We start from the raw sequence: 23,341 nt of genomic DNA, 5'->3' as shown, positions 1-23,341 counted from the left end.
GTATGTATATATGTCAGGCTATACACACACACACACACACACACACACACACACACACAGAGCACTTGGAATTTAACTATGTTTTAGTCCAGAAAAGACTCCAAGGATAAGTAGCTTTTTATGAAACAAAGAATGTGATTTATAAATTCATCTACAGATGTAAAAATGACTAAAAAAATTAAAACTATCAGTATAAAAAATTAGTACCTACCATAATGTACTATAATAAAAATCATAATAAAAAATAATAAAGGATGTAAATCCATTTCATAGTCTAAGTGGATAAAAACAGCATGTTGTTGGGTAGTAGTAGCGCACGCCTTTAATCCCAGCACTTGGGAGGCAGAGGCAGGCAGATTCCTGAGTTCAAGGCCAGCCTGGTCTACAGAGTGAGTTTCAGGACAGCTAGGGCTACACAGAGAAATCGTGTCTCAAAAAGCCAAAAAGAAGAAAAAAAAAAAAAAAAGAAGAAGAAGAAGAAGAAGAAGAAGAAGAAGAAGAAGAAGAAGAAGAAGAAGAAGAAGAAGAAGAAGAAAGAATCAGAATGTTATATAAGTATAGAATACTGGAATACTGGGAAATAAAAGCTTGTAATTATAGTTACATAACAAAAAAAGGTAAACTAAGGCTAAAATTTTTTATGTTGTCAGCCTACATATAGATTATTTAAAAATGGGCAAAATATGTTTATATGGGTGTGTCTGTGTGTACACCCATACACAATTTAATATAAAAAAAATTTAGCAGAGAGGACATTGTTTTAATAGTCTTATATTCCTCTTTTCTTTATAACCTCCATGTTAACAAGAAAAAAATATCAGCACTGGGAAAAGATGGCGAGAATTATCAATAAATAAGAGACTTCCAAAGACCGTGGAAAGGATCTAGAAACTTGGAAGCAATCTGTCAGTTCAGAGTTACAGAGAGTACGAGGAACATAGTGCCCTAACGGGAGCATGTCTGCTTGCAGAAGGCATGACAGAATTTGTTCAATGAGAAGATAGACCTCAGAAAATGTTTTTGAAGTTAATAAGGACTAGAAGAAAGAACAAAGGGAGTTACATAGTGCCAGGAGGGAGAAAGGCAAGGAGAAGGCACAAGTTAATCCCAGTGGCTGAGGAACAGTTACTCTTTTGTGCACTTTGAAGCTTATTCAAAACCTTTCTGTAAGTTAAGGTTATTATTAACATTAACACTAATCCTAAAAATGAGATTATACATGAAAACTGTCAATTAAATTTCTTACTATTTGATTATATATTCATATAGTGAAAATACAGTATGATTTTTAAAACGCCATGTTAAAGAATTATATTTTAGGTGTAAAACAAGGAGAGGTTTCTGGTTTTAGCTTTAAATGCAAAACTGAGAGCAGTTCTGGAGCCATGAGAAAGCACTGACTGTCACACTAACAAATGACTCCATGCTCACAGCTCAGTCACAACGTCAATTCGCACAAACCTCTGCCCAAGTGATGCAGCTCCATCTGGGGAGCATGTGTTTCACAGAAAACAGGCATCTCTCAAGTTAGTCCGAGTTTACCCAAAGCCTAATAAATATGCTAAACACACAGAAGACATTTGTCAGAAATGAGACCTTAAGGGCAGACAGCACCCAAGAGCACCCAGAATGCAGTACTGCAATAGTCTATCATGTGTCAGGGTAGGGTTCAAGCAAACCAGGAAGGAAGTCAGAAAGGACCCAAAAGGAAGCAGCCTGCAAGAAAAGGCAGTCAGTGAGGTAGCGAGGCCTCGGCTAAAAGCTGAGAACCAGGAGCCACCAGGGAGACTGCAGCTAGAGACCACTTGTAATCTGCAACTCTGACAAAGAAGTAAGATTTGACAAAGTGAATTGAATATTAGTAGAATAATAGAAATAAAAAAAAATAAAAGGAAATGTTGGGAACAGTAGAAAGGACTCGAAATGTCTTTCTACCTGTTCCTCCAGGCTTATGCTAACATTCGAAATTGTGAACACAATTGTGCTCCTCTTCTGAGCAGCTTGCGACAGGCATTTTGTCACAGCAGCGAGAAAAGCAGTTAATGAATAGATTCATCTCATAATTAACCTGGGCATAAGAGACATAAAATACCTATACAGCCATTAAAAATCAGATTGGATTGAAATTGAAGGAATACTTGCAATATAATAATACAAATCACACACAATTAGCAAAATATTTATTGGAGGTCAGGAGGGATCAACCTGGAGAATGAGGGGGAAGGAAACTTAAGACTGAATGAGTTTTATGTCTTTCTGGTAAATTTTGAATTCCTTAGGTATTTTTGACCCGTCTTTTATCTAAACCACACCAGTAAGTGGCCTGTTTTTAATGACCACAGCAACCATTTATTATTTACTAGTTGCCAAACAGAAGGGACATTATATCATCTTTGCTATGCAGTGTGACTTGGCAAGGGCTGTGGCACTGTTTCATGTCCCTACTGAGTATTTGAATTCTATAGCCATATGAAATAGACACTATTCAGCCATCATAACCTATAAAATGATAATTTCAGTTTGGGCAAACTTACATGACTTCGCAGGTATGAGACAATGTAAAAATGCTATTCTTCAGAATATAGGCCTGAAGCAATGGAAGAATGTGAGTGCTGGCCTCCTTTTGCAAGGCTGTTATTTAGTCGTTAGTGCCAAATATATGATACATGGCAAAGTTCTATGACTGTGCTATTCTAATCTGTTCTAGAAGGCAAAAGATCAACTGCTTTTCAGATTTTAACCTCCGGTTTTCATTAGTTAACATATTTTATAGCTTACATGTAGAAATGATCAAAAAGCAATCAGTGAGGCTAAGCCATTCATAACTACAAAGCTGAACAGAGAGAAGGGACTTACTTGGAATGGAGGGCATCTTATTAAAGTATTGAGTAGGAATTGGGGGTTAGGGAGCAAAGATTACATGGGAAATGTATGTCAAAAAAGGGGGAACCCAAACAAATTTAGGGGAAAACTAAGTTTATAGCTACCCTGCCTGCCAGCATGCCCATGTTTCCATCTGTCTTCCTGTCTCCCTTCCTTCCCTCCCTCACTCCCTCCCTTCGCCTTACTTTCAAACATGACTTCCCTATGTATCCCAAGCTTGGAGTGTATAGCCACCTGCCTTCCCCTCCCACTAGAGACATGCTACCTCCACCCCCACCCCATGCATAATTAGAATGAGTCTATTGTAAAGTATTCCGTGGATGAACTGTTATGGAGCTTCATGCTGCTTACCATAATCTGCCATCATTAGAAGCAGAAACATGCCAATTTCCACCAGTGATCTGGCTGACAGGTTATATAAGGAAGAATGCAATTCTTTTCTCCCTACCATGTTGCAAATACTCGAAGGCAACATTATGAACAACTATTAACAGTCCACAAGAGAAAAGTGAAAACAAAATCCTCGAAGATTAAAAAGAGCACACTTAACCGACAATTTAAAAAAAAAAAAAAGGCACAGGACAAAAGGGATGGGACAACTTATGACAGACATCAACCTCAGGCTCTTTCTCTTGCTGGTTAGGTCATACCATACAAACAGATGGAAGATGGGCTTGAAAGAATTCAGAATGAAGCAAGAGCTGGGTCTTGGGAGTTAGCATTAACCTTTCAAGATGATTATTTCAGCAACATATGTCAAGCCTGAAATAAAGGAATAATAATTCTGACTGGTATTTTATTATGTTAGATTAAATTTGTTGGCTAATTTATATAATCTCCATAATTTCTATTATTTCTGCATGTCTTTAAAATGAAGAGAATGCAGTTCATAAACTGTTGAGGGTTTGTCTTTTACTGTGCATTGTAATGCTAAGTATGGGCCCCCAAGCCTGGTGTCTGTAAGTAGATTTGGGACCCTGCCACCATGATATTTCTAATTGGTAAATAAAGATGCCAACAGCCAATAGCTGGGCAAAAGAGACATAGGTGAGGTTTAGGTTTCAAGGGTTTGGGGTCTGAGGAGAAACACAAGAGGAGGAGAAGGTACAAGAAGAGAGAGGAGAAGCCACCATATGGTTAGGAGTCAAAAAACGGGGGCCTGAGGGCTGGCCAGCTAGAGTTTAGAGCAGCCCAGATGAAGCATAGTAAGTAATAACTCAGGGTTATAGATAGGAAAGTAGATTCTAATAACATAGAGAGTATAGGTTTTTGCCCAGCTCTTGTGCTGTTTAAGGCTTACTGTAAAAATAAAAGTTGTGTGTGGTTTTTATCCAGGAACTAAATGGTCAAAGGTAAGGTAGAAACCCCAGGCTGGATTTAAATAATTTCTACAACAATAAACCTGATAATATGAATTATTTATATAAATTATTGTAATGACATTCTTTTAATACAAAACTGGAATCACTCCATTTGATGTTCAGAAAGCATTTAAATATACACTAACACATGTGGCTATTTGCACTCTTTTTTTAGTTTAATTGTATTTATAATTCATTTTTTACACTCCATATTCCATTCCCCGCTCCCCCATCCACCCTCCCACTGCTCCACATCCCACACCTCCTTCCCACCCCCTTGTCTTCATGTGGATGCCCCAACCGCCACCCTACCTGACCTCTAAACTCCCTGGGGCCTCCAGTCTCTTGAGGATTAGGTGCATCATCTCTGAATGAACACAGACCCGGAAGTCCTCTAATGTATGTGTGTTGGGGGCCTCATATCAGCTGGTGTATGCTGTCTGTTTGATGTTCCAGTGTTTGAGAGATCTCAGGGTCCAGATTAATTGAGACTGCTGGTCCTCCTACAGGATCACCCTTCTCCTCAGCTTCTTTCAGCCTTCCCTAATTCAACAACAGGGGTCAGCTGCTTCTGTTCATTGGTTAGGTGCAAATATCTGCATCTGATTCTTTCAGCTGCTTGTTGGGTCTTTTGGAGAGCAGTTATGATAGGTCCCTTTTGTGAGCGCTCCATAACCTCAGTAATAGTATCAGGCCTTGGGACCTTGTGTTGAGCTGGACCCTACTTTGGGCCTGTATTTGCAATCTTTAAGTATTACTGAAAGTTTTTATGCTATTTTAAGGTGATCTTTTTTGAGAGAGAAAAGTATTCAGATATATTTATTGATGAATAAAGTAATCAATCAGTTCTTTAACGTAAGAGTCAAATTTCGTATTATTAAGTAATATTTTTACCTAATAACTGTATTTTGCTGATCTAATGGATAGTCATGTCTTTAATGCTTTGAGTTCAATAATAACGTGGCAATTTGATAGTCTAGTCCTACTTACAAATCAGTGAGTATTCTAAACTGATAGAGATGTCAAAGATCGCCAGGGCATATTTAAAATAGCAATTCGACTGGGGTTCTTTCTGGTCTGGGGTTCTTCCAGCCCCTTGCCAGCTTGGGCACAAACTCAGTGGACAGTCCCCGGAGGACTCTCCATGCACCCAGGATCTTGGGATCACTGGAGAGTGGAACACAACATCTGATCCAAAACAAATGGGAGTGGCCTGTGAGAGCAGGAACAGGGACACAGGAAACACGCCCAACCAGAGGTTGGGTTTCTTTCTGGTCAGCATCAGGCCTGAGCCATCTTGGGCGAGAACCCTGTGGACAGTCCCACAGTCCCCAGAGGACTTTTCACACCACAGGCGCCCTAGCACACCCAGGATCTTAGGATCACTGAGGAGAGCCAGCCTCCAGAGAGGGCTCTGACCCCGGGAGTCAGGTGAGAGTGCCATCTTGTATCTCTGGTCTCTCAGAGACCAGTCCACACAGGAAACCACCTGGGCCACAGAAGCATCAGAGCTTCTTGGTCAGGGTCCCTTTGGGCCTTCATCTTCAGACAGGAGGTGGATCTGAGCTCTGATGTCTGTTCACCTTCTCTGCAAGAGGAGAGCTTACCTGCAGAGAGTGCTCTGACCACTGGGACTCAGGAGAGCATTGAACTCCCAGGAGAGCTGACAGAGGCTATAGAATCACAGGAGGAACAAACTACAGCCAGAGACAGCTAGAACATCTAACACCAGAGATTACCAGATGGCAAAAGGCAAATGTAAGAATCTTACTAACAGAAACCAAGACCATTTGGCATCATCAGAACCCAGTACACCCAGCACAGTGAGTCCTGGATACCCCAACACACCAGAAAAGCAAGATTCGGATTTAAAATCATATCTCATGATGCTGGTAGAGGATTATAAGAAGGGCATTAAAAACTCACTTAAAGAAATACAGTGCTAAACAGGTAGAAGAAGCACAAAAATCCCACAAAGAATTACAGGAAAACACTGCTAAACGGGTAGAAGTCCTTAAAGAAGAAACACAAAAATCCCTTAAAGAATTACAGGAAAACACAACCAAACAGGTGATGGAATTGAACAAAACCATCCAGGATCTAAAAATGGAAGTAGAAACAATAAGGAAAACCCAAAGGGAGACAACTCTGCAGATAGAAATCCTAGGAGAGAACTCAGGAACCATAGATGTGAGCATCAGCAAGAGGAGATAGAAGAGAGAATCTCAGGTACAGAAGATTCCATAGGGAACATGGACAGAACATCAAAGAAAATGCAAAAGGCAAAAAGATCCTAACTCAAAAAATCCAGGAAATCCATGACACAATGAGAATAACCAAACCTAAGGTTTATAGGTATAGTTGAGAATGAAGAATTTCAACTTAAAGGGCCAGTAAATATCTTCAACGAAATTATAGAAAACTTCCCTAACCTAAAGATAGAGATGCCCATGAATATACAAGAAGCCTACAGAACTCCAAATAGACTGGACCAGAAAAGAAATTCCTCCTGTCACATAATAATCAGAACAAGTTCACTAAATAAAGATAGAATATTAAAAGCAGTAAAGGAAAAAGGTCAAATAACATATAAAGGCAGACCTATTAGAATTACACCAGATTTCTCACCAGAGACTATAAAAGCCAGAAGATCTTGGAGAGATGTTATACAGACCCTAAGAGAACACAAATTCCAGCTCAGGCTACTATACTCAGCAAAACTCTCAATTACCATAGATGGAGAAACCAAAGTATTCCATGACAAAACAAAATTCACACAATATCTTTCCATGAATCCAGCCCTTCAAAGGATAATAAAGGAAAGTTCCAACACAAGGAGGGAAATTATGCTCCAGAAAAAGCAAGAAAGTAATCCTTCAACAAACCTAAAAGAAGATAGCCCCAAGAACAGAATCCCAACTCTAACAACAAAAATAACAGGAAGCAACAATTACTTTTCCTTATTAATATCAATGGACTCAATTCCCCAATAAAAAGACATAGACTAACAGACCGGCTACATAAACAGGACCAAACATCTTGCTGCATACAGGAAACACAACTCAGGTACAAAGACAGACACTACCTCAGAGTAAAAGTCTGGAAAACAATTTTCCAAGCAAATGGTCTCAAGAAACAAGCTGGAGTAGCCATTCTAATATCGAATAAAATCAACTTCCAACCCAAAGTTATCAAAAAAGACAAAGAGGGGCACTTCATACTCATCAAAGGTAAAATCTTCCAACATGAACTCTCAATTCTGAATATCTATGCTCCAAATGCAAGGGCATCTACATTCATTAAGGAAACTCTAGTAAAGCTCAAACCACACAAATGTCTATAGGTACATCCATATATATATATATATATATATATATATATATATATATATATATATATATAACATTAAAAAATAAGCAAACAATTTCCCCTTCTATTTGGGCTACTTTGCAGCCAACATCACAAGGGAATTTGTAGAAAGTTTTATAAATGTAACATCTCTCTCAAATAAATTTCTTGAACACCAATATCTAGATAACACCAATCTGTCTGATAACTATGTAGGAAGCTAAGTGGCTAATGGACAGGTGGTTATATATAACATAGATATTGGGACAAAGGTAATTTACATATGGGGTAAGGTGACTGCAATGGATTCACCAGAAGACTTTCAATGGAGTATAATTAAAAACTTATTTAATTGTTCACTTCTGGAATTCTCCATTAAATATTTTCAGGCTGTAATCAGCTACAGGTAACTGGAACCTTGTAAAGGGAAAATATAGATAAGGGAAAATGATCATAGGACACCAACACAGATTCACTAGGAAAGGAAAGGGTAGCATAGCACAAAATCTCTAGAATATAGCATATGACACACAGAGTAAGCAAAATCACCCAAGTACAAAGACAGATATACTAGTAATAAGACTAGTAATAAGAACAAGGACAACATTGGGTATTGGCACCTAGGAAATAACAAACATGGGGAGGAAGACAGCTTTTCAGTTAGAAGAATAAGGAGTAATAAATAGGAAAGCCTGGAAAAGTCACTCCTGTGCAGACACTGGGGTAATAATTTTATAAAATTTCTTGATGAGTTATAAAACTCATAGTTGAAATGTACTCAGGAAAAGAAACTATTACATAACTATAAAACTATATACTCCAAAGTATTTTACTAACCTAGCCTAAATATTTAAAATAATACTAATGTGGGTTTGGAGTATCTCTCAGTACAACTATAGGTACTAAGCATGCAAAGAGCCCACCAAGCAAACAAGCAAACCTACACAATGAAATAACTCAGCACATAGCACCTCCAAAGGGTGATCCAAGAAATAGGCACAATAAGAAGTATCAGTAACAAGACATGATACCCTTGACATGTCACACTGAATAGATCCCATCACTTCCCCAACAATCTTGTTCACAGTGTGTGACCACATTCTAATGTAAGAGCAGACCAATAGACCAGAAGAACACTCTGCTTCTTAGAAATGTTCAGATCATGAAAGGTCAGGAGGTACTGAAGGTTTAGCAGAGACAGAAAGAGACAGCCACGACAAGGCAATAATAGTCTATCAGCCAATGTGGTAGCCTTCACTGCACTTCTGAAAAGAAACTGGGATTAGTTCCAAGGAGGATGGAATTCAAATAAGGCTGTGAAGGTATTGTGGCAGGATTATTTACAGGTTTTCATAACTGTTACATGAGATATTGACATTAGAGAGAGCTGAATGGCATCTGAGAACTCTATACCAGTTGTAGATATTTTCATTACAATCAAGTGAATTTTAAGAAACCTCTGGTGAAAAGGATGCAGTTGTTAAAAGTACTGTTGCTATGGCAACATCCCACTATTAGAATTAGTTTATGCACTTAAACCAGAATTATTATATTTATGTCATATCTCAATAGTGCCAAAAATCTTGCTGTTAATTAAAGCTTTGTTCTTTTATGTGTTGAGCTAGAACAACAATAGAGGCAGAATAAAAATGAGATACCAAATAGGGACGGTTCTGTGTGACCTTACCAGGTTAATTAGTTGTGTATGGACCACATCTTCTACCAAAACTGCAGTTTCATGGAGAGGCCTCCTAGCATCACCTAAAGAAAACCTGCAGGAAAAATAAAACACACCACTCTTAAGGATGCAGACCAGGTACAGCAAATAATTAATATATATTTCTTATTGTAAGGATCAGCTGTATAAAAGAGCCAATAATTTGCTCTCAAACAATTCAACAGTGCACACTTACTTCTAGACTAAGAAAATAATGCCTTGTTTATAAAATGTAACTTGCCAAAAAAAAGCATATTATTACCTGCAGTTCTTGTTTAGAGAGTACGTTAAAAGGTGATATAGTCTGTCAAAATGCAACATACAATTTCACTTCTCAATACACACAGTAGGAAGCTCACAATTTTATTCCAATGGCTCACAGCCATTACTCCAGCTCCAGGGGATCTAACACCTCCAGCCTCTGATGGCATCTGCACTCTTGGGTTGATACTCACAAACATATAAACATGCACATACTTAATATTTAAAAAATGATAAGTATTTTTAAAAATGGAATAGACCACCAACCACAACACAATACGAGCATCAAATATCAAAGTAAAAAGTCTACAAATAAATATAAGAGCAGAGCAACAATAACATAAGATGTAAGTATGTAATACAAGAACATAGAAAATTGCTTAAATATGAAAATGGTATCATTTATGATCTCCAACTACATATAAGCAGAATATAAAGAATGGTTTATAGTTTTTGTTTACAGCAACTGTGTATTAGATAAGCATACTCTCACCCTCTTAAAGAACATCTGAAACAGCATAATGAAATGAAGTCTTACTTAAAGCCCATGTTAGCAGAAGAGAAGACTCTTCAAGAATGATGAAAAGACTGACTTTCACTTGAAGAGAGAACAGTGACCCTTATGTTTGTACGTAAGGCATATACTTAACTCACAAAGACCTACAACCTGGAGTAAACTAGCATAGATTTCAGGTATAGGAAAGAATGTACAGATCCCATAAAAGGCAGGAAATACATTTGAAAAACCAAAATAAAGGTGAGAAACCAGTCCTAATAGTCCTGATATTTATCATGGGAATTAGGAAACTATCCAGCCGTCCAATGCCCCTTACCCACCAAGTCTTAGCACAGAAAAGATCTTCCATAAGAATTCATCAGTATTTGGTGTACAAGGCTGTCCATGGTAACATATACACGACAGTACAAGGCTGTAATCCCAGCACTCAAAAGGTAGCAGCAGAGTGCTAAAGCATATTGATAGTCTCTGGCAGACAGCTGAGCCAGTGACCAAAGAACTCAAGGTATATGAGTACATCAGCTCCCAATGTGGCCAGGAGCCAGGTCTAGGAGATGAGAACCAGAAGCTCCGTTGTGGAAATATGTGTCCTAGGATGCTGAATTGCTTTTAGTAGTTACCCTGGCTATAGATGTTAATTCACACTATGCCCTGCCTTAAGCTGATGATGTGTTTAACAATTTTTTTGTAATCTGGAGTCTTTTTTTGTTTTTTCCCATAGCTCTGATCCTTTGGGACACTGCTCTATGTCAGGTAATATATTACTTTGTAATGGACCCTGTGTGACAACTGTTTGGTTTAATGAAGGCTTTGCTTTAGATGATTTTCTGCATCCTCCACCATGTTCCCTTCTTACCTTCTAGGCCCTGAGTTGACTATACTTTTATAGGTTGCATGTTACTATAATTCCTACAGATTCCTCTCAAGTGGAATGAGAATGAATAAACAGGCATCAATCCTAGCATGCAACCTAGCCCATCAATCTGGCACGGGACAGAAGATGCAAAGCACAAGCACCATGTGGCTCACCCAGCATCTTCTGACAGACCATGAGACTGAATGCCCACTGTCCACAAGGGTAGATGGAGAAGTCTAGACTTGATCAATAATTTAAGGCAATTAGAGTCACAATTTCACTCTTCAATTTTGATGTTTCTGAGCTTCATATTTTTATCTTTTTCTCAGTGGAAGACATAAACTTGATTAACAAAATATTTGTGATAGTCAAGGCAATGATTAAGCCAACCTATCACACCAAAAATCCAAGACAAAATATTTCCTTGTAATAAATGTTTCTCTTGCTTGCTTGATATGTTAAGATCCATCTCTTGTTTATATTAACTTCTAACAAGTCGCATCATATATTCTCATATATTCAAATGGTCTTATATATATTAGAAATAGATGTGATGGTAGTTTAAATAAGTATGGTCCCCATAGATTCATGTGTTTGAATGCTTGGCCATACAAGTCTATTAGGAGGTGTGGCCTTATTGGAGAAGGAGTAGCTTTGTTAGAGGAAGTATGTCACTGTGGAGTAAGGCTTTGAGGTCTTAAATGCTCAAGCTATATCCAGAAGATATATACAGTGCCCTGCTGCCTGCAGATCAAGATGAAGAACCCTCGGCTGCTCCAGCATTATGTCATCCTGCAAGGTGCCGTGCTTCCCACCATAATAATGGTGGACTCAACTTCCGATACTGAAAGTCAGCCCCAATTAAATTTTTTCCTTTATACAGGTTGCCTTGGTCGTGGTGTCTCTTCACAGCAATGGAAACCTTATCTAAGACAAATATCCTACCACTACAATAAATTCAATATTGTCTAAACAATCGGTAGGGTTGGTAGTACAGTTCACTGACAGAATAGGTGCCTACCAAATTCAGGCTGCAAGACTGCAAATTACAAGCAAAATATTCTGCAAAAATGTAATAATATATGAACCAGGAATCAGAGAGATTCATGAAAATTAGCAGTTACCTATGGGATAAGCAAGAGAAAGTAACACATGATTTAGATGATTACACATAGACAAGGATGCACTATCAGACCTTTACTTCATCATATGAATGTACACAGATGACAAGTATCCTTGTAATGCTTCCTTGGTTTTTTTGAAAACAGTTTATTTTTCAATTAAATGAAATTAGAAATACTCCAGTATTACTGTCTACGACTAAAATGTAAGTTTTCCTATTAGATGCTCTGAGATGCTCTCCAAGAAAGAAATGTGATCATCAATATACTTGCCATTACAAGTTTATTTTCTAAGCTGTGTTAATTACACAACATTGCACATCAATTCAGGAACATTAACTAGAGGAAAAGACTCCAAATGACTTAAAGCCTTTGGCAAAAGGATTCCAAATATACTCCAGCCTAAGATGCTAGAACTACAAAGCCATGTTCTTCAGTTTTAAACAAAGATGATGATCGTAATAAGAGCAAACAATGAGGCTTTTAAAGAATTTGTTTACACATTCAAAAAATATTTCTTGTGGGTCTATATCAAGCATTAGTTTTCTTACAAACAGGGGAACTGATTTTTCTGACTAATAAACTAGTGACTGATTTTTCAGTTGCTGTGGTATTAAGCAGCCATAACTCCAGGTCAACCAGGAAGGATTCTTTTCAATAAACGCATCTTTGAACAATGAACAGTGTGTCTTCTCAGAGAATCTTCTATAGAGGATGTCAACCTCCTGAGAACCAATCCAGGACCTCCATGCTTTCTCACAACAGGAGACACAGCATCTTCACCTCTAAGAAACTTCCTACACTCATGCTCCTGGTAAGAAGCAATGATCTGATTTTCTACTTAATTTCCCATGCTCAATGATCTCAGTGTTTCTGATACAGTGTTTGCAAAGGTTGCTCCTAAACCTAATCAGCCCTATCCCTCTCCTTTCATTTTTACCTCTGAGATATTTTTAACCCAGAGACAAATGCAAAGATCCACACAATGGACACTTTCATATATCCTAAGAGAGATATCTTGATGGCATCTTAGTGCCTGTACTCTCTTACTCTTTCAAATTCATACTTTACACACATATCCTTATCAATGTTTATTTTCCTTTAAGCCACAAATATGCACTGAGTGATTTGCATGTGAGAGCATTACTGCACATGCTGAGTCATGGAAACCTATTGCTCTCTAAGCTGCCATTATTGTTCCTGTCTTCTGCCTTGAGGGGAAATACTCTGTATTTAAGTAGGATTCTGTTTCTTTTGTGATTTCCAAACATCAAGCTTACTTGAAAATACAAAATCTTACTTTCAAAATTATGAAGCATTCTTTTCAAAAGTTTTGTTTTGTTTGCTAAAGGATAATTATATGTGTGTGTGTGTGTGTGTGTGTGTGTGTGTATATATATATATATATATATATATATATATATATATATATATATATAATTTACATAGCCTGTAAACCTGATTGTTTAAAGTACACACTTGTATGATTTTTAAGTAAACTTACAGAGTAGTGTGTCCATCTATAAAATACAGTTTTAGGACTTTCTCTAGTACCCCAAAACCTTCTATCTCTTGACAATAACCCCTATTTTCATCTCCAGCTCAGGGCAAACTATGAAAAAAACCTAGTTGAGGTCACCAGACATCAGGTTTCCCTTCCAGGTTCAACATTCCTTACTTCTTAGAATATAAGTCTGTTGTACATCCATTTCCACAGCACTGAGGCAGGCCTTTCTGGAGGGAGAGGAGAGAATGCTATATATAACCAGGGCAAATGACCTGAGAGAGTCAGAAGACTCAACAAGGCTGTATAAGCAGACAAGCCTTGAGGTTCTAGAACTGTCTATGTACTGTGCAGAGAGGGCTGGGAGAGTGGTTTTCTTGGGCAGTTACTGACACAGCAGCCTTGGGCTTCAGTAAGCTCTCAAGTTTAGCAACCTAGACTCAGTGAACTATTTCTTTGTCCTGTCTGTAGTCAGCACCCTTTCTAGAATGAACAGACATCTTTTGGTATCTCCCCAAGTAAATGCTATGATTTTTCCAAAGATCATCATGGTAATTTTCAGTTTAAAATAGTAGTATAGTATTCCCTTGGCTATATATTAAGACCTAGGTTTTGATTTTGAATAGAAAAGTTATCAGTTTTTCATAAATAAAAAGCAATAACAACAAAACAGCCCTCTAACCTACATGGTGAACAAGTCCAATATAGACAACAGATGGCACAATAACATTTCTGTAGACTATGAAGAGATGAATTAGCTTCAGGTCTGTCTTTGAGCTAGTTTGCCATCTTGTCCAAAATAATATTATGTTCATATGACATGGAATATCCTGCAAATTTCTACCCTGTTCCATAGTATTACTCCATACACAAACTATCTTATGTACTGTGAATCCATCCACGTTCCTAAATAATTATCCATTCACATTCCTAAATAATTAAAGCTCCACATTTATCTTGAGAACAGTAAATTTAAAGTGTTTATTGGGTGTGGTGGTGCATACCTTTAATCCCAGTGCTCAGGAGGCAGGGGTAGAGTTCAAGTTAGATGGGCCTACATTAAGATCTTGTCTCAAAATAAATGAAAAAAATTAAAAAATATTGTAAAAACTGAGGAATTTTAAAAATGTTTCCTGACTAAACTCGACCTTCCTACAACATTTTAGAAGCAAATCAAAATTATGCCAAAAGCCTAAATTAATTATAGTTCTTATTAAATAAATACCAGATAATAAATTATAATACTATTTAATTAATAAGAATCTTATGCCTAGCTTTTCTCCTGAGAATTATATTCACAGAAGCCAAAATATCAGTCCAGCCCAATGTAAGAGCATGCAAATGCAAACATAAACAAACCCTGCAAAGCCAGGGGAGTCACGGCAGATATGTGAAAAGTAACGGGGCAAATATCTGTGACTACCAAAAGGAAAATACATAATATATTCCAGTTGTACTACATAATATATTCCATTTGCTTACTCAGAAAAGGATTCAATTTAAATCATGAAGCATACAAGACAACTATCTTTAAAGACTATGTAAACTAGACAATGATCAGTGACTTTTGTTCAGAGAAAATAAAGAAAACATTTATCTCTAGTCTCAACAATATTCCTCAAATCAAAATGGAATTTAGTATACCCAGAAAAAGATGCAGCTTCAATTTATTCTCCAGAACATGTATAAAAAAGTGATGACATGAGAAAGATGTTAAGATATAATTATATGTTATGATTCTATTGAGAATAAACATCTAGCATACATTAAATGATCTTTTGGGTTCACATTAGATTACAGACCAGAATTTCAAATTTTGGTATGTATAAATAACTTTTTATACAATTCTACACAAACTATCATTATAAATCATATATTAAAATGTGCCATTGAAAGCTTCGCCTGTACATTAACCATGAACATATGAGGGCATCAAAGTATAGTAAAAATACCATTAAAAGGTATTGTCGCTTGGTGTCTGCAGAATACTAATTAGAGGTTTCACATAGACACAATTAAGTCCTTAAGTAAAAGAGGGTAATATTTGAACAAAACTTCAACATACCCTTTTGTCAGATTAGCTCCTACAATATGAATGCTACATAAGGAGTTATTATACAGTATTGTTTAGGAACTGATGGCAGAGTCTAAAGATGAATCCACAGACATTAAAGTCATAGATGTGGAGGGCCAACTGTCCTGTATACTAGCATCACCAGACTATGTGTAAGAATCATCACATATACCAGCATTGCGGTTCTGTACTTAACATCAGCATAGTACTTCAAAACGTGGGTGAGAACCTATACTATTCTTCCCTTTATAATAAATATTAATAACATTTGTTCTTTCCATTACAGGTCTAGTTGTGCAAGGGTACCTATTCAATGGAGAGCTCAGTGGGATTTCCAGTCCCAGTATTCTGACCAGGAGCTCCAACATTAGCCTATTTTATACTACAGTGTTTCACCAAAACCTTAGACACTTAGGCAATTTCAACTTCTACCAGGAGAAAACAGAATGAGATAAAAGGTAATATGAGCATAATCCAAACTAAGTGCTTGCAGTAGGCTTCTGGATGACTCTTTGACAACTAAATGTAGGCCATGCAGAAATACCAATCTTGTGTAAGGAACACAGCAGCTGAACTCAGGAAGGGAAAAAGGGAAAAGCGACTTAATAATGATTTTACAGTACCCTTAGAATAAGGACAAAGATTTGATGTGATATTGATTTAAATGCCTCTCTCTTAATCTGCTTTCCATGGGAACAGTGGGCTCTAGAGGGGCAGAAATCACCTTACACATTTGCCTGGCACCCAGCTTTCTCAGCAGCACTTGAGAAAAAACATTTTAACAGTAAATCTGTTCTGAATGCCAACTCTACCAGCAGAGATGCTCACTGCGTTGTATAATCTTTGGGTGCACTCAATTTTAGTGTGTAACATTTTCATTTATTTCCAAGGTTTTTTTTTTTAAACTTAATAAAACAGGAGCGGGGAACATGCCCGGGGAAATTCCATGGTAACCCACCCCTTGATAAAGACCTAAGACAAATTAACTACTGCTAAGAAAATAATTATTCTTCCTTAGGGATGAGCTAAGTGACTTTTCAGCACCAAGTGGTCAATCCTAAAAGCATACGCATCAAACAAAGTGAGCAGACTGAGCAGGTTTGTGTATGTATGTGTGTATCTGTGTGTGTGTGTGTGTGTGTGTGTGCGCGCGTGCATATTTGTATAAATGTAACAATAATAATTAAAGACAAAGAGAACAGGCATCTGAGACGGGAAGCCTTAAGAGGGTCTGAAGGGAGGGGTACAATATAATTACTATGAATAAAGATAAAATATACTAAAAAATAAAATTAAAATAAAAAGTGGATTTGGGGCTGTAAAAATGTATGGTGTGTTAATGCAATGTAATGCAAAAGTAGAAACTCAAAATAGAATAAATCACAATACAGGTAACTAAACAATTTGGGTGTAAGAGTATTCTTTCTGTTCTGCAAAATGGTACTATTTCTAAGCTATAAGGAGGAGACAGGAGTATAGTTGAAGGTTCATAGGATTTTTTTTTAATTCAAGGCAGTATATTCCCTGTTTAAGTTCCATTGAGGCTATTATTTCAAACTCAATGAACAATTAACTGTCTGCAAATTCCAAGTTCTCAAATGTGTTAATGATACAATTGAGCATATACTCTATAAACACAGTAGTTTTTAGATAATAGGATAAACATCCCATCATTAGCTAAATTTTATAGCTATATAGGTCAATTCCAAAAGTTTACCTAGCAGCAATAAAATAAGTCCTGATTTCTAGTTGGGTTTCCAGATAAAAATGTCCACTACATATATGTGTGTGCTCATTTACATACATATACCAAAATCTATATCGTGGTTTAATCCATCTTTCCAATATTCTCTGATGTAACCCTGAATAAAGCCAAACCCTTGGTCTCTATGCAGGCTGGGCACTCCCAAGGACTTACACAAGGCTTGCTTTCAGTCAACATAAACTGTATTGAGACCATAGAAGATATGAAATTCTACAAGAATAAGCTTTAAATGATCTACTTTTAAAATATACTATTATATAATTTAAAAGTCATTTTACTGGGTGAAGGAAAAAAACTGTTGTTACAATTCAGGGGTCACTTATTAATTCTCTTTTCTGGAACAGGGTCATAAAGTCTTTGCTGCAAACCCAGCCCACCATAGCACCAAAGCTGCAATGCTCAATCAGGTACACTCATGGTCTGGTTCAGCTGTGTGAATGGACTCTGAAATTCAAATGGGAACTGGTAGAGATCATGAAATACTACTCTTCTTTTGTAAGTCCCCCAAGAATTTAAAACTGTGAAGAACAAAAGGTGCCTTCTTACTTAAATGGGCTGGGCAAAAAGAGGGGGCTCTACTGGACAGTTCTATGTTAACTTGACACAAGCTCGAGTCTTTTAGAAGAGGAAGCCTCAATTGAGAAAACACCTGACACTGGTTGGCAAATCCTGTGGTGAATTTTGCTGGATGATGGTTAATGAGAAAGGGCCCAGTTCACTGTAGGAAGGGGAACCAATGGGCAGGTGGTCCTTGGTGCTCTTGGAAAGCAGCCTGAGCAAGCCATGGAGAGAAGCCATGAAACAGCATTTCTCCACGGCATCTACTTCAGTTCCTGCCTCAAGTTCCTGCCCTGCCCTCCCTTTGCCAGGACTGTAAAGTTGTAAGGCAAGATAACACGTTTCCTCCCCAAGTTATTTATTGTCAAGGTGTTTATCATGGGAAGAGAAACCAAATTAAGACACCCAGTGCCTCAAAATATGACCATCCTGGACACAGGACATACGACAAAGGAAATAAATTTAAAACAATGACATTAAAGCAGGTTCTAGTACGATATAGTAAGTACCCTGATTAAAAGGGGGAAATTGTACAAGAGACACAGAGATGGAAAACTAGCATAAGCACTTAGGAGAACGCCAGGTAACTGATGGCAAACTGCTGGAACCTAAGGAATGTAAGGTCCTCCGTCAGAGGCATAGAAGAACTTCTGCCTCGGAGACGCTGCACTCAGAAACAGAAACTCATGTAGTCCAGGTTGGCCTAGAAGTTGCTATATAGTCAGTCAAGCATAACATAGAAATCCTGAACCTAATACCTCAAAGTCACAAGTGCCAGGGTTACAGACATGCCACCATACCCAGCTGACATGTAAACCCTCAGACTGTGGAAAATAAATTGCTGTTGTTACACATTTTTGAAACTTTGCTAAAGACGCCTTAGGAAACAGTACAGAAACAGAGCAGGGTAGTTTAACTCTACAGCATTCAAATAACATGCCATAATTTAATGACCAAGTAAATAAAATGATTAGATCCAAAATAAAAGGTGCCAAGGATTACACATGGTCGTCAAGCTAAAATTAAGTCAATTTTTTACACATGATACAGCTATGAAGTAAGTTTCTTTTTTATGCCCCCAAAACATGTGTGCTAATAGGTAAAAGGAAACACTAAAGGCCTATTTACCCATCTTGTCTTGGTGTAAAATGGAAACATCCTGAACGAAGACACGAGTTGCCTCAGTTCCTAGGTCCTGGACTTTCAATATCCAAAGTGTTCATGGGGCATTACGTCTAGTTGGTCCTGAATAAGTCCAGCAATGACCTCTAAGAATGCTTCTTTCCAAATGGAGGGAACACAGGCAAATGAAAAGTTCATTTAGATCCATGTCACTCTTGTTTTCCTTTTTGAGATTAAGTTTCATATGGGAGATGGCTCAGCAGTTAAGAGTACATGCCCTGAAAGCACAAGAACCCAAGTTCCAAACCTCAGCTTCCACACAAAAGCTGGCCACTGTCATGACTGCCTGTCGACCCTAGTGTTGAGGGATACAGAGAAGTAAATCCCAGAAGCTCACTGCCTGCCAGTCTAGCCAAGAGTGAACTTCAGGCTCAGGGAGAGATTCCACCAAAAAAAAAAAACAAAACAAAACAAAAAAACAAAAAAAAACAAAAAAAAACAACTTACCTACCTCCTCCTGTGTGTGCATACTGTGCACCCACTGCACACAGAAATTGTAAGAAAAGGGACTGTCTTTTGTTAGTTATGCTTTCACGTGGTCATGAAATGGACAGGAGGAGGTTTGGTAGCACAGCCTCACTCTATTATGGACAGAAGAGATGGAGAATCAATGAGACACAGCTAAAGTAAGGGGAGACAATGCCATGATGGTTACAAGAGCTGGGACATGGTCTTTTTTGATTCAGGAATTATTGACTTAAAATTTTTATAGAATGTACAACACTATGACTATTGAAACAGACTCAAATTATTTGTACTATGTTTTAAGAGAACCTGAAAATGTGAGTTCATGAGATATGCCTTTTTAAAAAAGCCTGCTTTAATTTTTAAATGGAGATTTGTTTCTACTCCTCTAGAGGAAAATGATCAATCTAGGCCGCACTAACCATCATGTTTTACTAACCTTGGGATTCCAATTCTCTTTACTAAGAATCACTTCTAATCTGATCTGCAGGCTCTACTATATATAAGATATAGAATTAAATATGATGGCTGATTCTACGGCAAGTTTTTAACTGTCATCCTCGAACTTCAATGGCCTAAAATGGTTCTAAGACTAAAACTACAAACAAACAAATAAATACTTATTCTTGGCAACAACTATGACTCATAAACAAACAACAAGCTTGTATGTAAGTTGGAGAAATACAAGAAACAATGTGGAGAGTCAGGTCCCACTGATATTAACAACTGAAGTTACAAGTTCTGACTGCAGAACTATGTATGTTTCACACACAGATATGGGTGTAACAGTATTAGCTGAGTATGGTAAACGGAAGCCTAGCTTGCCTCTTAATGCCATAAACACAGCAACTTCAAAACTCGCTGCTGGCAGTGTGGCCAAAATACCTTATCTCATATCACCATACAGATTCTAGGGAAAACATCCCCATGTATCTCGAAACAAAAGGCAGAAAACCCCAAAGCCTGCAGTTGTCTCCTATAGGTGGGATATGGGCACTGCTTTGGGCAATGGGAGATTAAGTGGAAGGGATGCTGAGGATCTCAAATCACTTAAGCCAGAATTGGCACAATAGACATTGGCATGGCAAAACGATTTTTCATACAGTGCCAGTTATCCACTCTCTCACTTCTCTTTCTATTTTGACTTGTGATTTGGGAGAACTTGGGACAATATATAGTATACAGACTATGTGCGCACACATACATATATAATTAAAAGGAATAACATGTTAGGAATCGTTGGATTAAAAATACTAAGTACTATGTACCTTACAGTATTTATAGCAAAGATGAATATTCTCATTTAAAAGATTTCTAGCAAAAGAAAATTTGAAGCTCTATTACATTTTAAATCAAAAGTCATTTCTACTTTATTTGTATTTCATCCATTAAAAGTGTTTTCGAAAAGGAGATCTGCACAATGCTGGCTGGGATTTCCAGAAGATTTGGAAACATAACATCTCACAGTATAAACTTGCAGGCTTCTGCCCTATGTCTGGATTGAGATCTGCGCCATTTCATGTCACCTGGATGTGCACATTTCTGCTAGAGGGCTGCTTATCAAGCACTGTAACTGAAAACCTGCACTACACTCTCAAGTGTGCAAGGGAGTAAATACCCACTGGAAAGAGCTCTGATTTACAGGGTGGCCCATTTAAAACGTTCCCATTTAATAATGTGGCTGTGCACAGGGCCTCTTTTAAATGGGCCACCCTGCATGAAGCTTTGGTCCAAGATAAAAAATGTCCTCCCTCGAGAATTTTTAAAAACCAAAAACACTGTAGGTTTAGTGGTTTATTTTTAAGGTTTGAGATGGTTTCTTTGGACTCCTTTGGAACTGAAAAAAGATGGATACACATTTTAAAAATGAAATGTTACAACCACACATCTGTAATGAGAACTGCTGCCAGTGGATATTTTTAAAAGAAATTAAAACGGTCAATTTTTTTTTTTATTTAGGTTAGGCAAATGGCTGCTGCACACACAGCTCACAGTAACTACTTTTCAGCAAACCTTCAGAAGAAATTTCCTAATGAAGATTTATAGGATGTTCTGAGATTGATACTTAAAGGCTCCCCCAAAAGATTTGAATGACAGCATCAGAGATGTCAGGGTGGAAGGCTTGCCCTCTAAGGGAACGACCAGTGACTTAAAATAAAGATGCAGGCAGTTACAACAGACAAACTACTGCAAAACAGGTCTAGAGCAAAGCTTTGCTAGGGGACTTTTCCCTCTTTATATCAAGGGCTCTGAAAGATAACCCCAGTGCTCCACAATGCACACATGGAGAACTGAACTCCTGACTTAGAAGGGTATGGTATGGAGAGAAAAGGAAAAGGTTTCTCTTAAGAATATTCTGACAAAAAAGATGATTCTCAACCCTGTGTTCTGGTTCATTCCCCCCCCCAAAAAAAAAAACATTTTCAATGTACAAGATTTTTACCATTCTCTACATACAAAATATGATTGCAAGTAACGACTGGCTTCTTTTCCAGAGGGAATGCTTCGTATCTGACTTCCGCTTCCTGTACTGTGTGATAGTTTCAGTCTAACAGAGAGAACTGGCTCTATATTAACTATGTCCTAAGGAGGCTGACCTTTTTAATTGTTTTGAGCAGATTTTCATTTATAATTCATTGCTTAATATACACGTTGTATCCTGTTCTCTATGGGTTTATCTCTATAGTGCAGGGATGATGTGCACCTCTGTCTATACCACATCTGCATTTAAGGGTACCTCCTACTTACCCCTTTGAACTTGAAAGTGAGTCCTTACTGGAGACATGCATTACAGGAAGGGGGAAGTGTACTTAGAAATATATGTGTGAGTACAAAGAAAGAGAGGTAGAGTGTGAGGCAGGAGTCCCAGGTTAGCATCTCACTGCTAAGGCTACCATACACACAACACTGCCTAGGTTTTTCCTTCTGAGAGAACATACATTTCCCTAACCATACCCAAGGATCCTGGGCTATAACACACTGAAAACATGGTTTAAGTTCTCAGGTGCTATGACTTCAAACCATTTTGTACATACATTAAAATAAGTAACATTTATTCCTTAATGTTCTTTCTGATTTTAGTGTGATTCACAAAGTTACAGTAAATCAAGAATATATTTTCTCTAATTATATCTCTTATGCAGGACTGAGCTTAACAGTGTGTTTCACGCCCACAAGGTAAACCACAATACTTCATACAGACATGGGTTTTTAATAACAATTAATCTAAAAACATGCACATTAATAGTTTACATATCAGTTTTGAAGTGAAATTGCTATGTGTAAGAACAAACCACAAACAGCTCTTTAAAGTTTAGAGGGTCCCCCACTCCAGAGATCCTTGAAAGTAAGAAATGATCTACAACTTAACTATAAGATTAAATTCAAAAAAACAACAAGTCAAACAATCACTATATAATGATCAAAAGAATCAGAGAAGGTAATACAAAAATCTCAGAAGATAAAGTGGTTTTCTAATGATTATAATCAAATTCAACAGTATAGAAACAGCAAATGTTTTTTTTTTCCTTAAGTATCCAGTGTGATAAAATTTCTTTTTACTGTAATTTCACATGTGGAAACCAGCAGATGCTATTCTCATTTCTTTATTGTATTTTCCTTGTGTTCTGCCTTGACTGTACCCTTCGATGCTAGTTATGACATCTCACGCGGTAAGACATTACCCAGCACGGTCTGACTCACATTGCTGCCTATTCTGCAGATTCCTTT

At 37.5% G+C, this 23,341-nt stretch overlaps 1 protein-coding gene across 1 annotated transcript in view; it reads right to left on the bottom strand.

Moving 5' to 3' along the window:
- The window catches only part of Supt3h (SPT3 homolog, SAGA and STAGA complex component), a 317,124-nt gene that overhangs the window by 171,039 nt on the left and 122,744 nt on the right, over positions 1-23,341 (bottom strand). Inside the window, exon 3 of the mRNA XM_021217619.2 lies at positions 9,280-9,364. Within this exon, the coding sequence (XP_021073278.1) occupies positions 9,280-9,364 (85 nt within the window). The remainder of the gene's footprint in view (positions 1-9,279; positions 9,365-23,341) is intronic.

Source organism: Mus pahari, chromosome 18 (assembly GCF_900095145.1).
Source record: "Mus pahari chromosome 18, PAHARI_EIJ_v1.1, whole genome shotgun sequence".
NCBI classification, from domain to species: Eukaryota; Metazoa; Chordata; class Mammalia; order Rodentia; family Muridae; genus Mus; species Mus pahari.
This window is presented reverse-complemented; position numbering and strand designations above follow the sequence as displayed.